At 32.4% G+C, this 14,497-nt stretch overlaps 1 protein-coding gene and 1 non-coding gene across 2 annotated transcripts; one reads left to right on the top strand and one right to left on the bottom strand.

Moving 5' to 3' along the window:
* Positions 1 to 10,579: 10,579 nt before the first annotated feature.
* LOC126694025 (short chain aldehyde dehydrogenase 1-like) lies at positions 10,580 to 11,584 on the bottom strand. The gene is made up of 2 exons (XM_050390051.1): positions 11,547 to 11,584; positions 10,580 to 11,375 (listed from the first exon to the last, which is right to left on the bottom strand). Exons 1-2 carry the CDS (start codon positions 11,582 to 11,584, stop codon positions 10,580 to 10,582), a joined length of 834 nt encoding a protein of 277 aa, XP_050246008.1.
* Positions 11,585 to 13,225: 1,641 nt separating this feature from the next.
* TRNAM-CAU (transfer RNA methionine (anticodon CAU)) lies at positions 13,226 to 13,312 on the top strand. The gene is given in 2 exon segments: positions 13,226 to 13,263; positions 13,277 to 13,312. It is a non-coding gene; the product is annotated as a tRNA-Met (tRNA).
* Positions 13,313 to 14,497: the final 1,185 nt, after the last annotated feature.

Below are 14,497 nucleotides of genomic sequence, written 5' to 3' on the forward strand. Positions count from 1 at the left end.
TGATATCTCTATGATTCCGGTTCAACACTCTAGGACTAAACACATAGAGATTAGGGATCTTGTGGGAAGAAAAATTATTGCTCTTGAGTATATCCCTACTGAACATTAGAATACTGACATTTTTACCAAACCTCCTAATAGAAGTAGATTTGAGTCCCATCATCAAGTAATTGGTGTTATCACATGCCCCTATGTTTTTCTGATCCTCATGGTCCTTAGTGCTTAATCTCTCAATTCTTAGGACCAAAATGTTTTTGTTTAGGATTTTATTTTTTGCATTTCATTCATGCATTTCATTCTAGGGTTGATTAGGATGTTTTTAAGTTTTTTTTTGTTTTTTTTTTGTTTTTTTTTTTTTTTTTTTTTTAAGAAAAAAAATATTAAAAAAAAATTATATTGCACATCACTAAGTGTGTAATTAAGGTTGACCAATGAAATTTGTATTTCTTGACTATGTACCTTGTTTAGTTTTGATGAACTATTTTCTGCACTTTGCTAGTTTGTGCTATGTAGTGCTTAATTGTGTAAGTTGTCTATAGTCTTTAAACAAATGATCTTGATTTTGATGTCACATTTGATCGTAAGGACTAGAAAATCCTAGGAAAAAGGCATAAATAACCATCTCATCACTGTTACTCATCAATCATGAACACTTGTGTGCAAATCATAAAAGTCGTGCTCAGCAAGGTGTTGCACTTGCATAGCAAGATTAAACGAGATGTTATTCTTAAAAAAAAAAAAAAAGTGTAACAAGGGTATTTTTTTTTTTATTATCTCCTATATGCCCATACATGATATCTTTGATTGTGTTCAAAAGAAAAAAAAATTTTTAAAAAGAAAAATCTTAGGTTCTAAAGACTTAGGTTTTTATGTATTTAGAACTCTAATGTGTATTGTTGGCAAACCATGATCAAAACATGTTGGTTAGTCGTGTTTAAACTTGCTCAAAGTTGGTTCTTTTATGTAAAGTTGGATTAAGCTGTTGCAGGATTCATTTATGCTTCTCGACCTGGTTCGATCGATCGAAGCTTAGGCTCGATCAATCGAAAATCGGGTCAGAGGCATTTTTCTATAGAATTCCAACTCAACCCTAGTTTTTTTTAAACGTTTAGGGTTTTCTAATTTGCCTTAAGTATAAAAGGCAAACTCTAGTCACGTTTTAGTGTTGCTCATATTGCTGTTTGTGTAAATCTCTTGTGAGATCTGTGAGGAGCTTTCCTTTACACAAGCTTAGGATTATCAAGAAGATGATTTCTTCAAAAGCTTGATGATCATTCAGTTGCTGCCATAAGAACTTAAAAAAACACAAGCGGGTGTGCTTGTACTTGCTGGAGAATCCAAAAAAGAAGGAGTCCGTGTTTCGGAACTTGCACGTGGTCGTGTCAATAAGTTTCTACTGGTGGGTAGCGATAGGATGTTAGTGGTTTAAGTCCTGTTGAACAACTTCGATTCTTTCATAGTGGATTTAGGTTTTACCTTGAGGATAGTTAGGTTAAATCCTCCCCAGGTTTTTACCGGTTTGGTTTCCTAGGTGATCATATCATTGTGTTATTTATTTTTCCGCTGCTTTGCATGATATGATTGTTTGATTGTGATAACCTAGAATTGGAATTTGCACTAAGTAACAACTTGGCTAATTACCTAGGTTAATCCAATTGTGTTTTTAAGAGGTCTAAAAACCATCAAAAAAGAAAAAGAAAAAGAAAAAGAAAAAGAAAAGGCAAAAAGAAACAAAATGCTTTTACATGATTGCAAGTGTGTTTTCTAGAAAATGTGAGAGTTATATGATGTAACTCTTTAGGTGATAGTCACTTTCAAACCAATGTGATTGATGATGTAGAAAATTTGTTTGATTACTATTTATATATCATCTTTTCTGTACTTTATACACTTACTAGTTGCACACACTATATGTAAGGACTAGAAAATCCTAGGAGAAAGGCATAAATAACCATTTCACCACTGTTACTCATCAATCATGAAAACCTATGTGCAAATCATAAAAGTCGTGCTCGGCAAGGTGTAGCACTTGCATAGCAAGATTAAACAAGGTGCTATTCTAAAAAAAAAAAAAAGGTGTATCAAGGGTATTTTCTTTTCTATCTCCTATATGCCCATGCATGATATCTTTGATTGTGTTCAAAAATTTTTAAAAAATAAAATAAAAAAGAAAAGAAAAAGAAAAGGCAAAAAGAAACAAAATGCTTTTACATAATTGCGAGCTTGTTTTCTAGGAAATGTGAGAGTTATATGATGTAACTTCTTAGGTGATAGTCACTTTCAAACCAACGTGATTGATAATGTAGAAAATTTGTTTGATTACTATTTACATTCATCTTTTCTGTACTCTATACACTTACTAGTTGCATAGCAAGATTAAACGAGGTGTTATGAGAAAATTGAACTTTTTAATGCATTAGTTCATGCATCTCTAATGCAGTTTGTCCTTGGTTTTTGTATTTTTTTTTTTGGTGTGTTTCCTTTCTTTCTTTAGATCCTTGTCATGGCTCCTAAGAAATCTAGAAACATTAAGACCAAAGCCAAAAGAGTCTCTGAGTCCCCTTTTACACATGTTGAGGAATTTGACCACACTAGGTTTCATGTGTTTCAAAATTCTCAAAAATTTGATTCCTTGGTTAAGTATAGGTCTATTTGGGGTGAGCGATTGGTCAATCTAGATGAGTTAGATTGTTTGGTATAACAAAATCCAGAGTCTAGGAAATTGTTGCCTTTGTGTTTTGACCTTGTACCTCCTCTTGTTGCTTTGATTAGAGAATTCTATTCGAGTCTCTCTACCCATTCTGACTCATCCAGTAGTCATGACTTGACTACTTGGATTTGAGGTGAAGAATTTCAAATAACTAAGCAAATAGTGTCAGAAGCTCTTCGTGTGCCTCTTGTTCGTCGACCTACCTATCTATACACTGCGTCTCTTCATATTGATGATGTTATGATACTTTTTTTATAGAAAAATTGTCACTTGTGGAACTGAACCAAGACTTAAATCCCATGAGTTAACTAAGCTAAATTATATTCTCTTTAGGATAATGTGTCACAACATCTTTTCTATCTCCCATGTGCATACTATTCCTATAAATAGGTGTATCTTTTTGTATGCCCTCATCACTGATGGTCCCATTTGTTTTCCTTCTCTTTTCATTTAAAACATTGTTGAGGTGCATAGGAGCAAGTCTAGGAAACAAAGTCTGTACTTTCTAGTCTTTATCCTTAGGATTCTAAACTTCTTAGAGTTGGACAACTTTCCTTCCCTAGAGTTGATTGTTGGGAAATTTAGACCCCGGTTGATAGAATTAATAATTTCTAAATCCAAGTTGTTAATTAGATTTATTATGAATAAATCTTGTTAAAACAAACAAACATCAATATTATGTCAATATCATGCACAGCGAAATAATAAATAAGACAAGATATGATGACCCAGAAAAACCAATGAAACAAATTAGTTTCACAGTAAAAAACCTGGGGGGAAACCTTCTCAAAAAGCAATTCAATATAGTAAAGAGAAGTTTCAGATCTAGTACAAAACCTTTGTCCCTAGACTCTACAATCCTCGTAAATGAACTTATAGCAGAAATCTTCTACCGCTTCAGAACCTCTGAACTCTTTAATATATGAATACCACCCATTTGCACGGATTCGAGTATGTGACTAACTCCAGCAACTTGAAGATGTTTTTGGCTACAAAGTTCTTCACTTCATCAACAATGAAGATCAAGAAGTAATTGGTTACAAAATCTTAAGGCGTAAATGACGTAGTAACTTCTTGCAGAGAGAATAAGACACTAAAATAAGCCTTATATACGTCTAGGGTTGTGAGAAAAGAACCCTACACATACATGTCAACTAGGGCCAAAAATCAGATCTAGAAATTCTGATTTTGTAGATCTTGATAGATTTAGCTTCTATTGAGCTTTGTTCTTAAATCTCGGTAGATACTGTATATGTCGAGATATCTGTCGAGTTTTAATAAACAACTATTCTTCACTTGTTTCTTGGTTCAATCTTCATGGCTTTAATACTTGACTTGAACTCTTGTTTCTTGAAGTACTAAATCCATCTTAGATCTACCAAATTATAAGTAAAATGCATTTTGTCAAATGATTAGCCAATTACATAAAATATGTCCTTAACATTGATCCATATCATTGCCCATATAGGAGCCACCTTTCTTAGATAGTGGAGTGCACAAAAGAAGACTGTTGAGCCAAGTGTTGGTTCATCAAAGAGACCTCGAGTAGAGTCTATTGTTGGAGATAGGCTTGCTGAGGAGATTCCTTTTGATCCTACAGCTGCTGTTGCTGAGGATGATGTTAATGAGGTAAATGTTGATACTAGAGATAGTGAGCCTATTGTTCCTCCTCCTCTCTCTCTTTGTGCTATGATGGAGATGTTTATGATGACTCAAGCAACTCATGGACAACTTCTGGATGAGCTTATTTCTAAGGTGGCTATTTTGAGAGTGGATTTTTTTAAGTAAAGGAGTGTTTTTCCACCTCAATCCTTGATGGTTGCCTTTGGCAATACGTAACAAAAAGGGGGAGTAAATAGCTCTTGTAATTAGGGGGAGAGCAGATTTTGTAGCTTTTGTAGCTAAGGGGAGAATAGATGATATTTTTTTGATATATATTTGTTTCTATCTTTTGTTCTTGTTTCACAAACACGATATTTTTTGTTGATACATTGATTATATTAATGGTATTGATGATGTTCTTCATTTGATATCTGATCTTCTTTTATGTTTTGTGAATTCAAGTTTAGTTTTTAGTTTTTAGCTTACATTGTATTTTCCACACATGCGTTTATGGTTTGTTTTCAGTGTTTTAGGAATTTACAAGTTCATTCTTTCATCAACTACTACCTACTTTAGCAACTGATAGATAGTAGCTTATGATAGAATTATATTAGGGCAATACCTTGTAATTGGGTTAGTTCTTGAATTGAGCAATTCATGATTACGTGTGTTTTGTCACAGATTGCCAAAGGGGGAGATTGTTAAGTTCTAAATATTTAGGATTAGATGTTTAGTTTCCACATTTATGTATTTTAGCAAATTGAGAACAAAAACATGTCTCAATTAGGTGTTAGACATTGCTCAAGTTTGTTTAAGTCAAGATTCAAGAACTGTCAAGTTGCAGAAAGAAGAAGCAAGCTACTGTAAAGCTTGATTGATCGAAAGATAGGTTTGATTGATTGAAAATCGTATTCTGTAGATTTTAAATCAGGCCCAAGCCTGTGAAAACCATTTAGGGTTTCAGTCCTACACTACTAAGTATAAAAGGAAAACCCTAATTACGTTTTAGAAGCTCTTGGAAGACTTGTGAGTTACTCCTACGAGATTTGTGAGGTTTTTGTAACCTTTTAACTCTACAAGCGTCTACCGGAACGAGATCTACATTAAAAAATTGATGGAAACAAGTTGTTATATAAAGATCTACTGTTGATGGTGATCTGAAACCTTTGAATGGGATCTCAAGTCACAAACGTGGGAGTTTGTGTTCAGGAAATTCGAGATAGAAGAGTTTGTAAAGTCGGAGTTACATGTGGTCGTGTTAGTAAGTTTTACAAGAGGTAGCTTTAGATTTAGGGTTTAAATCTATTGTAAACTTCCATTCTAACATAGTGGATTTTTTACCTTGAGGATAGCTAGGTTAAATACTCTCTAGGTTTTTACCTTGAAACAGTTGGTTTCATTGGATTTTCTAGATCATCATATTACTGTTTTCTTTACTTTTCCGCACTAAATAATATGTTTGCATGTGTTTAATATAGTTCTCATAATTAACCCAAGTAACTACTTGGCTAATTCATTAGGTTAAACTAATTTGTTTTAAAAGGGGTCAAAACAAAACAAACAACATAGATGTTTGAAAAATTAACAAACAAATTGTTAAAGAAAATAAACCATATACAATACTGTACTTACCACATTAGGAAATGAATAAGAAAAAGCCAGATACATTTGCCTACTACGATATTATTAGTTTATGAGAGAGAGAGAGAGAGAGAGAGAGAGAGAGAGAGAGAGAGAGAGAGAGAGAGAGAGAGAGAGAGAGAGAGAGAGAGATGGTGTGTAGACTGTGGGAAGCCGGGGTCAATGATGGACAGTGACGGCTCCAGAAAATTTTTCAAGGGTGGTTATTAAGAAATTTAAATTATACAATATTTTATAAAAAAGATAGCTATATCTCATTATCAATGCTGCAAACTATATCTCTTTCAAAATTTTAGTTAAATATTTATTTTTTGGAATTTTCTTTTTGTTTGTAAATGCCCAATATATCGTTAAAAGGACCGAATTTTGACTACAAACTTACAAATTAACATGACTATATATTTTGAAAATCTAACCGTTGAATTATATATTTTTTTTATGTTCTTAAAACACATGTCAAGTTTCATGTTAATCGGATGTTATTTACTATTTGATCCATAAACTTTTTTTTTTTTTTTTTTTTTGCGTATAATTTTATACTACAAAAACTCGAAAATTAAACATTTGATTGATGACATAAACTATTTATCTTTAATCTTCTTGAAGTTTTCAAGTATGGAAGATATAAGAAAAAAAATGTAATCTAATTGTAAAATTGTTAAAATTCATACCCAATAAAAAAAATATTGAGTGGAGTTGTAGCCTTAATCTACAACTAAGTTTGTTGCTAAACTTTATCCAAAGTTTAATTATATTGGACCTAAAAAAAATTTAGGGTGGTCACACATTTTTTTTAAGGTAAGAAAAATCATAAAATTTTTAAATTTTATATATAATAATGATTTTTTTTCTAGGCCAGGGTGGCCCTGTGACCACCCTAACTCTAACGTGGAGCCACCAGTGATGATGGAAAGGTGGCGGGGTTGGTTATACAAAAAATAAATTACTTTCAACTAATTTTAACATTTGAAGTTTTCTATCATCGTAAGAGACAGCCAAAAATGTTTTATTCAAATTAATTTAAGGCCATTCTAAAGAGTATAAATCAATTTTAAATTGTTTGATTAAATTACGAGAGAAATGTTATGTCAACAATATTTTCACAACAAATTTTTAAGTGTTACGTTGTTACGTTACTAATGGACAAAGAGTAATTTTAGTGATGAATTCAAATTAGAACCATTAATAACTTTCCAATTACGATTTGTTGTGAAAATATTGTAAACATAACTGTACTTCTCAAATCTGATAAATGGTCAAATTAACGATTTAAACTGGCATGATTTAAGAAAAATGATAACTGAAGCTACCTACATGTTTAAGATGACAAGCCTAAACCTAATAAAGGTAAAAAGACCATCCCTAGTTTGCAAACCGAGTATTTAACTTGTACCATAATAAATATATTAACAAAGTATTATACGTGTACAACAAATTTATTAGCCATTTACAATGTACGGTTAGTTTAGGATTTAGTATCCTAAAAACATCTCACATTGATTTCATTATATAATTGTATTTAGTATAATAAAGGTATAACTATTAAGGGCTTTCTTATGTGAACATAGGATGAACCACGTAATCCACACCTTCCCTCTATAAACAATTCTATGATCTTCTTAAGATGGTCAAGATCAAGTGGCAACAAATTTTCATACATATATCTATCTTCAAGCTATATTAAGGAGAGAAAAAATAAAGCTAGTCTCAACAAGTGGAGAACAAATGGTGAGAGTATGAATTACTAAATGGAGGTCATCAAGTTTATTTTGAATAACAGTCTTATTAATATACATTAATTATTTGCATTACAATCTTTTTTCACATATCTTTTTAACTTAATTTCATATTGAGGTGAAAATCATCTTTCACTCATCAATTTCTTATCATTTTATTAAGTTCTCAAGGGTACGTACAAAAGTCTATGCAAAAATGCAAAAATGTAAACCTTATAGGTAAAATGTATATGTGACAATGTGCCAATGTGCCATGCATACACACAATGGCTCAAAATTGAATTAATATTAAAATTACTTTCAATTTTATTACAAAAATACTATTAGAAATTAAATTTTAATTAATATTTAAAAATTGAAATCTCTATATATTAGGAGAGTTTAGAAAGTTAGTCATGGCTTCAAAAAAAGTAAAAAATACCCCTAATCTAATTAGTGAATCCTTACTCTTCAAAAATAAAAAATGGGGTTAAAATTTTATTTCAACAAAATTAAAAAAAAAAAAAAAAAAAACTACTAGAGAAACTTTTTTCCTAAAAATTAGCACTCTCTATTTAAATATATCTCACGAATGTTTGATACAATTTTTTCAAAAAACTAGCACACACTAAACCCAACAATTTACTCCATTTTAAATCATAAATTTTAGTTTTTTAAAAATTCCTTCAACTCACTAATAATAGATAAATTCTTGTGTAACCTCACTAATAATAGATAAAATTCAAATTGAAAAATTACATTAAACTCAAAATAAAAAAAGAGCCTTGTCGCACGTGTGATGAGGCTAGTATCAAATTATAAGATTTGTAATATCTTTAAGAGTATCCACATTGGTGGTGCTAAATTTTTTAGCTTTTATCACTTAAAAAAGCCACTTTATCTATTTTAACTTACCATTTCATAGAGCTACAAGCCACACCAACCCATCCCAACCGTTCACTTAGCCGGATCCGGAGCATGCAGAGAATCAGCAACACCGGGAATCTTAATCGGTGGTGGCAGTGAGGGCTCCGCAACCAACGCCAAAGAGGAGAGCCATGATGACATTCAAGATGTCCTTGGTGCGGTTACAGAGGGAGCTGAAGTTGTAGGAAGCGAGAGGCTGCTGGTGAGGAACAGCGTGGCTTGAGAGAGAGAGAGAGAGAGAGAGAGATGAAAGAAAAAAGAATAAAAAAGAGAAGAGCAACGGGAAAAAAGAATTAAAAAAGTATTAAAAGCAAGTAGCAACTTGCTACAGTAAACTGGTACTAGTAATAGTTTACCGTAGCAAGTTGCCAAATTTTTTAAACTATTGCACCACTAATGTAGCACAACATTTTGTAGTTTGTGGTGGTAAATATAGTATTTTAGCAATATGCCTCCACTAATACTGATGCTCTAAGCATGTAGTTAATGGGTGCTTTTAGGGGTGTTTACCAAACCGCAAAAACCGCACCAAAATCACTCACAAAATGGCACAATTGCACCACATTGCAAGTAACAGTGCACCGCACCACACCCTCACTATATATTAATATATTTATTTTTTTAATATTAAATATATTATTAATAGTTTAATAACCCTAGTTATCAAAAAAAGAAAGTTTAATAACCCTAACAAGTGTTGATTAGGAAAGCCAACCCAAAATAAAGAAAACTAGCTCAATAGTTTAAAACTTGACCCAAAACAAAGGGAAAAAAAAAATCAGTTTTAGGCTCAATAGGAAAAGCCCAAATTTTTAAAAATATACTAACTTCAAACCGCATCTTATACGCCGCACCACATATGTGATCGCAAAAATGAGATGCGGTAATGTAGCACAACATTTTGTAGTTTGTGGTGGTAAATATAGTATTTTAGCAATATGCCTCCACTAATACTGATGCTCTAAGCATGTAGTTAATGGGTGCTTTTAGGGGTGTTTACCAAACCGCAAAAACCGCACCAAAATCACTCACAAAATGGCACAATTGCACCACATTGCAAGTAATAGTGCACCGCACCGCAAGTAACAGTGCACCGCACCACACCCTCACTATATATTAATATATTTATTTTTTTAATATTAAATATATTATTAATAGTTTAATAACCCTAGTTAGCAAAAAAAGAAAGTTTAATAACCCTAACAAGTGTTGATTAGGAAAGCCAACCCAAAATAAAGAAAACTAGCTCAATAGTTTAAAACTTGACCCAAAACAAAGGGAAAAAAAAAAATCAGTTTTAGGCTCAATAGGAAAAGCCCAAATTTTTAAAAATATACTAACTTCAAACCGCATCTTATACGCCGCACCACATATGTGATCGCAAAAATGAGATGCAGTGCAGTTATGGTTTTGGCTAAACTCTAAACCATACCGCACCGCACTGCACATGTAACCACAAAAATGAAGCACGGTGCGGTTATGATTTTAGTTAAACCGCACTGCAAAGCGCGGTGCTAAAAATAGCCTAAAAGCGCACTGCGGACACCCCTAGGTGCTCTTATGACATTTGTTAATGGGTTATTTTAGGAATGTTTTGATATTACTTTTATGAGAAATATAAAAAGCTAAAAAATATTAGTTACTTTTTCTATTCTTATATAAAGTTTCTAAAAATGTTTCATAAACCAAAACCCTTAAGACATTTGTTAACTTTTCTATATCTTCAATATTAGTATTTTATTTTTGATAGATACAACAAAGATGAGGGGAATTTTGAATATTGATTCTTTTTATTAAGAAGAATATTTATGTCAATGCCATTAAATTATGGTACTTGACTTTAACATCACTCTTAAGATAGCATTTAAAAAAACATAAATGACATAAAGAATGTGAATTAAGAATAAAGGAATATTAGTATTTTAAAATAGAGAAATGGAGGTGATATGATAGTTGAAACTTGCAACACATACATTGATACATATCAAGAATAAAGGATTTTTAGTGCATTTGAGAAAGCTGGATTGGTAAGACTATAACCCCCATCAACAACCAAGTTCAATCTACTCACATACTTAGACTCGTCACTCCCCAAGTATAGCGCTGCCTCAGCAATATCTTCAGGCTCCAATACCACTCCTTTCAAGTTTGCAACCGATGAAACCACATCCTCCACCTTAGTCTTCTCCATCTTCCCCAATGCATTCGTTAGCAAAGGAGTTGCAGTTGCAAAAGGAGCCACACAATTGACTCTTATTCCATACTGTCCCAACTCCACACTCAAGTTCTTAGCCATTCCCACCACAGCATGCTTTGATGCCACGTATGAATGTGAAATATCATCGACCAGTATTGAAGCCAGGCTTGAGGTGAAGAGAATGCTTCCTTTCTTTGCTGGAATCATAACCCTAGCAGCATGCTTGACACCCAAGAAAGCACCAAAAACATTGACATCTAAAACCCTTTTGAAATTATCGTTTTCAAATTCTAAAATTCGTGATTCTGCTTTGCCTGAAATGCCAACATTGTTGAACATGATGTCCAGCTTTCCATACTTGGATACAGCCATGTCCACGACCTTTTCAACATCAGATTCATTTGTTACATCACAATGAATGTAAGAGATGGATTCAGAGCCAATGTCTTTGCAAACTGAGTAGCCAAGCTCATCTTGGACATCAGCTATAAGGACCTTAGCACCATGTCGAACAAAAAGCCTTGTAGTGGTCTTACCTATGCCACTGGCACCACCAGTTATTAACGTTACCTTACCTTCTAATCTTCAAGCACAAAGAAATGAGGAAACTAACATTTATTAGTCTAAACTCTTAGCTAGTTTTTTTTTTTTTTTTTTTGAGCAAAACTCTTAGCTAGTTTTTAATATAACATAAATGATATAAAGAATGTGAATTAGAGAATACAAAGTTTATAAAATGTTGTTATAATAATACCTTTTGGTGATGGGATTTGCTGAAGAATTAGCATTCATATTGTCCTTAAAATTGATGGGAAATCTTTGCCAAATTGAAGATGTGAGTTATGTTTGTGAATGTCCCCTTCATTGTTCATAGATAATTTATATAGAGAGATGGTGTGTAGACTGTGGGAGGCTAGGGTCGGGGATGGAGAGGTGGCAAGGATTGTGATACAAAAAATAAGTTACTTTCAACTAATTTTAGCATCTAAAATTTTCTGCCATATTGTAAAAGACAGCTGAAAAAGGTGATGTCTTATTCAGATTAATTTAAGGTCATTCTAAAGAGTATAAATCAATTTTAAATTGTTTGTCAAAATTATTATAGAAATGTTATGTCCACAATATTTTCATAACAAATATCTAAGTGTTACGTTGTTATTGGTCATTTCTAGGGAACGAAAAGTAATTCTAGTGGTGGATCCAAATTGGAACAAATAATAACTTATCAACTAGCTAGGATTTTTGTTATGAAAATATTGTAAATGTAACACTTCTCAAATTATAAAGCATCTAACCTTAGGCATATGGAAAGAAAGTTCCTCGCATTAAACCAAACTTTGTGTCTAATTAGATCACAAATCTTATTTACCTGTTTAAGATGAAAAACCTAATCCTATCTACATGTTTAAGATGACAAGCCTAATCCTAAATTCCTAATAAAAGCACAAGACCATCCTTTGTTTGCAAGCAAAGTATTTTACTTGTACCACAAATTTGTGAACAAAGTATTTTATTTGTACAACAAATTTATAAACTATATATAAAATGTATGGTTAGTTTAGAATTTAGTATCCTATACATATCTCACATTGAGTTCATTATAAAATTGTATTCAGTATAGTAAAGATGTAACTGTTAAGGGTTTTTTTTTATGTGAATGTAAGCCTAACCACGTAATCCACTCCTTCCCTCTAAAAAAAATCCTATGATCTTCTTAAGATAGTCAAGATCGAGTGGCTACAAACTTTCATACATATATCTATTTTCAAGTCATATTAAGGAGAAGAGAAATAAAGCTAGTCTCAAAAAGTGGAGAATAGATGGTTGAAGTATGAATTACTAAGTAGAGGTCATCAAGTATATTCTAAAACCAAAATTAAAAAATATGCATACATAGTAGAATGACGATACAGAAAAATATGGGCTTTCAAAACTTATAAGAAACCTTAGAGCAACAAAAAATTAAATACTTATATATAATATATAATATATACACATGAAATTGATGTTTATAAGTAATTGATATTTAGGTAGATAATATTGTAGTTTGGAACCTCTAACTCTATCTATCTATCTTTATACAGTACGAGTTTATATTAAGTATGATAAACTTTCTTCTTGTCAGGACGAAGCTTGGAGTGGTGACTCATATAGACCTCTTAAAATTTTGAAATGCTATAAGTTTTCTTTGCATTTGAGAATTTTTTTTTTAATGAAATTAGATGGAGGACCTTAAAAAAATTTATTTCCACTATTACACATATGGCCTTGTTGTAATAATTACAAATAATCTCCTTTTTAATTTGGTCTCCCAATTCTAGATTTGGGCTTAATCCACTCTTATAAATGTATGGCCATGAGCTGCATTATTCGGCGTTTGCTTATGTAAAGAAATTAATATAATAAAACAAACGATACACGATGAAACGATATGGGGTGGTGGCGCAGTTGGCTAGCGCGTAGGTCTCATAGCTATATCGAGTTATCCTGAGGTCGAGAGTTCGAGCCTCTCTCACCCCATTTTTGTTTTTGAGCTGACAAAAAAATTTCATGATATATATATATATATATTTTTTTTTAGCAAGCTCCCACCACAGGCTATCATACAGAATAAAGAAACAAGTGTGTACATTGCTTGGCTTCTCGATAAAATATGCTCAATTTGGTTTTGTTTGGGATCATTTTCAGTAGGTTCCTACAATGAAGAAACATAGGTTCCATCAAGAGACTTTTTGCTTGGTTATTTCTAGGCATATTAACAATGCATTTAACATCAAGTTCAACTGGTTGCTCACTTGGTAACAATGCATTTAGCATCAATGTGTAGGGAGGATAGGCCTAAATTCAGAGCAAGCAAAAGGCCATCCTTCAATACTCTCAATTCTGGCAACACACTAATTTTATGTCCCAAAGATCATGTAAAGCTTTTTACCCAAATTCCAAATGAGGAGCCATAGATCTTGAGCTCAACCCACCTAGGAGTGGGTTTAGACCAATTAAATGCTATAGAGGAACAATTCAACCTGGTAGAAGGATTGATGGTTATTTTAAAAAATTCCATTCCTTTTTGTAGACAATTTCTTGTTTGAAAGGGTTAGAGATTCCTATGTAACCATAAATTCCAAATACCTATGTCTTCATAACATGCACAGATTTAGTGCAATAAAATTTGAGCCAGTCCCTCCAACCCATTGTAAAGAAAAGGAGCAAAAAGTAGTAAGTGGAATAGTCATCTTTTCCGAGAAGTTTGTTGCAAATGGACAGTCACTAAGGACATGTCCTATAGATTCTATTTTTTTATTGCAAATGGTGCATACGGGTGATACTACCTCTGGAGCTCAGTACTTCATAAACAGGAGCATTGTTACTGTAACCCCCAAAATCAAAGGCAATAAAAGTCTATTTAATCTGAATAATCCATAAAAATATTAAAAAAAAAAGAAACTATCAACCTTGAATCTGATTACAAAAGTCAGAGCTCTAATTCACCAAATACAAAACATCCTCAAAATAATTCTCCAATACAAAGTTTAATGCTATAAAATAATAATAAAATCCTCAAATCCACAAAAATAGTTTGTAACTTCTATCTCCCAAGAATCTCTACTCCAGTAATCCACCTAATGTATCTGTAATGGGAAATAAAGGGAGGGGGGGTGAGATAACTCAATAAGTGGAATTCACTAACATTGGGGTGTGGGAACA

The sequence above is a fragment of the Quercus robur genome, chromosome 8 (genome assembly GCF_932294415.1).
Source record: "Quercus robur chromosome 8, dhQueRobu3.1, whole genome shotgun sequence".
NCBI classification, from domain to species: Eukaryota; Viridiplantae; Streptophyta; class Magnoliopsida; order Fagales; family Fagaceae; genus Quercus; species Quercus robur.

Excerpts from the sequence above, each read along its gene's own strand:
- LOC126694025 (XM_050390051.1), bottom strand. The coding sequence starts at position 11,584 with ATGAATGCTAATTCTTCAGCAAATCCCATCACCAAAAG. Across the intron at positions 11,376-11,546 it reads GCAAATCCCATCACCAAAAG|ATTAGAAGGTAAGGTAACGT; the intron begins GTATTATTATAA and ends TTGTGCTTGAAG.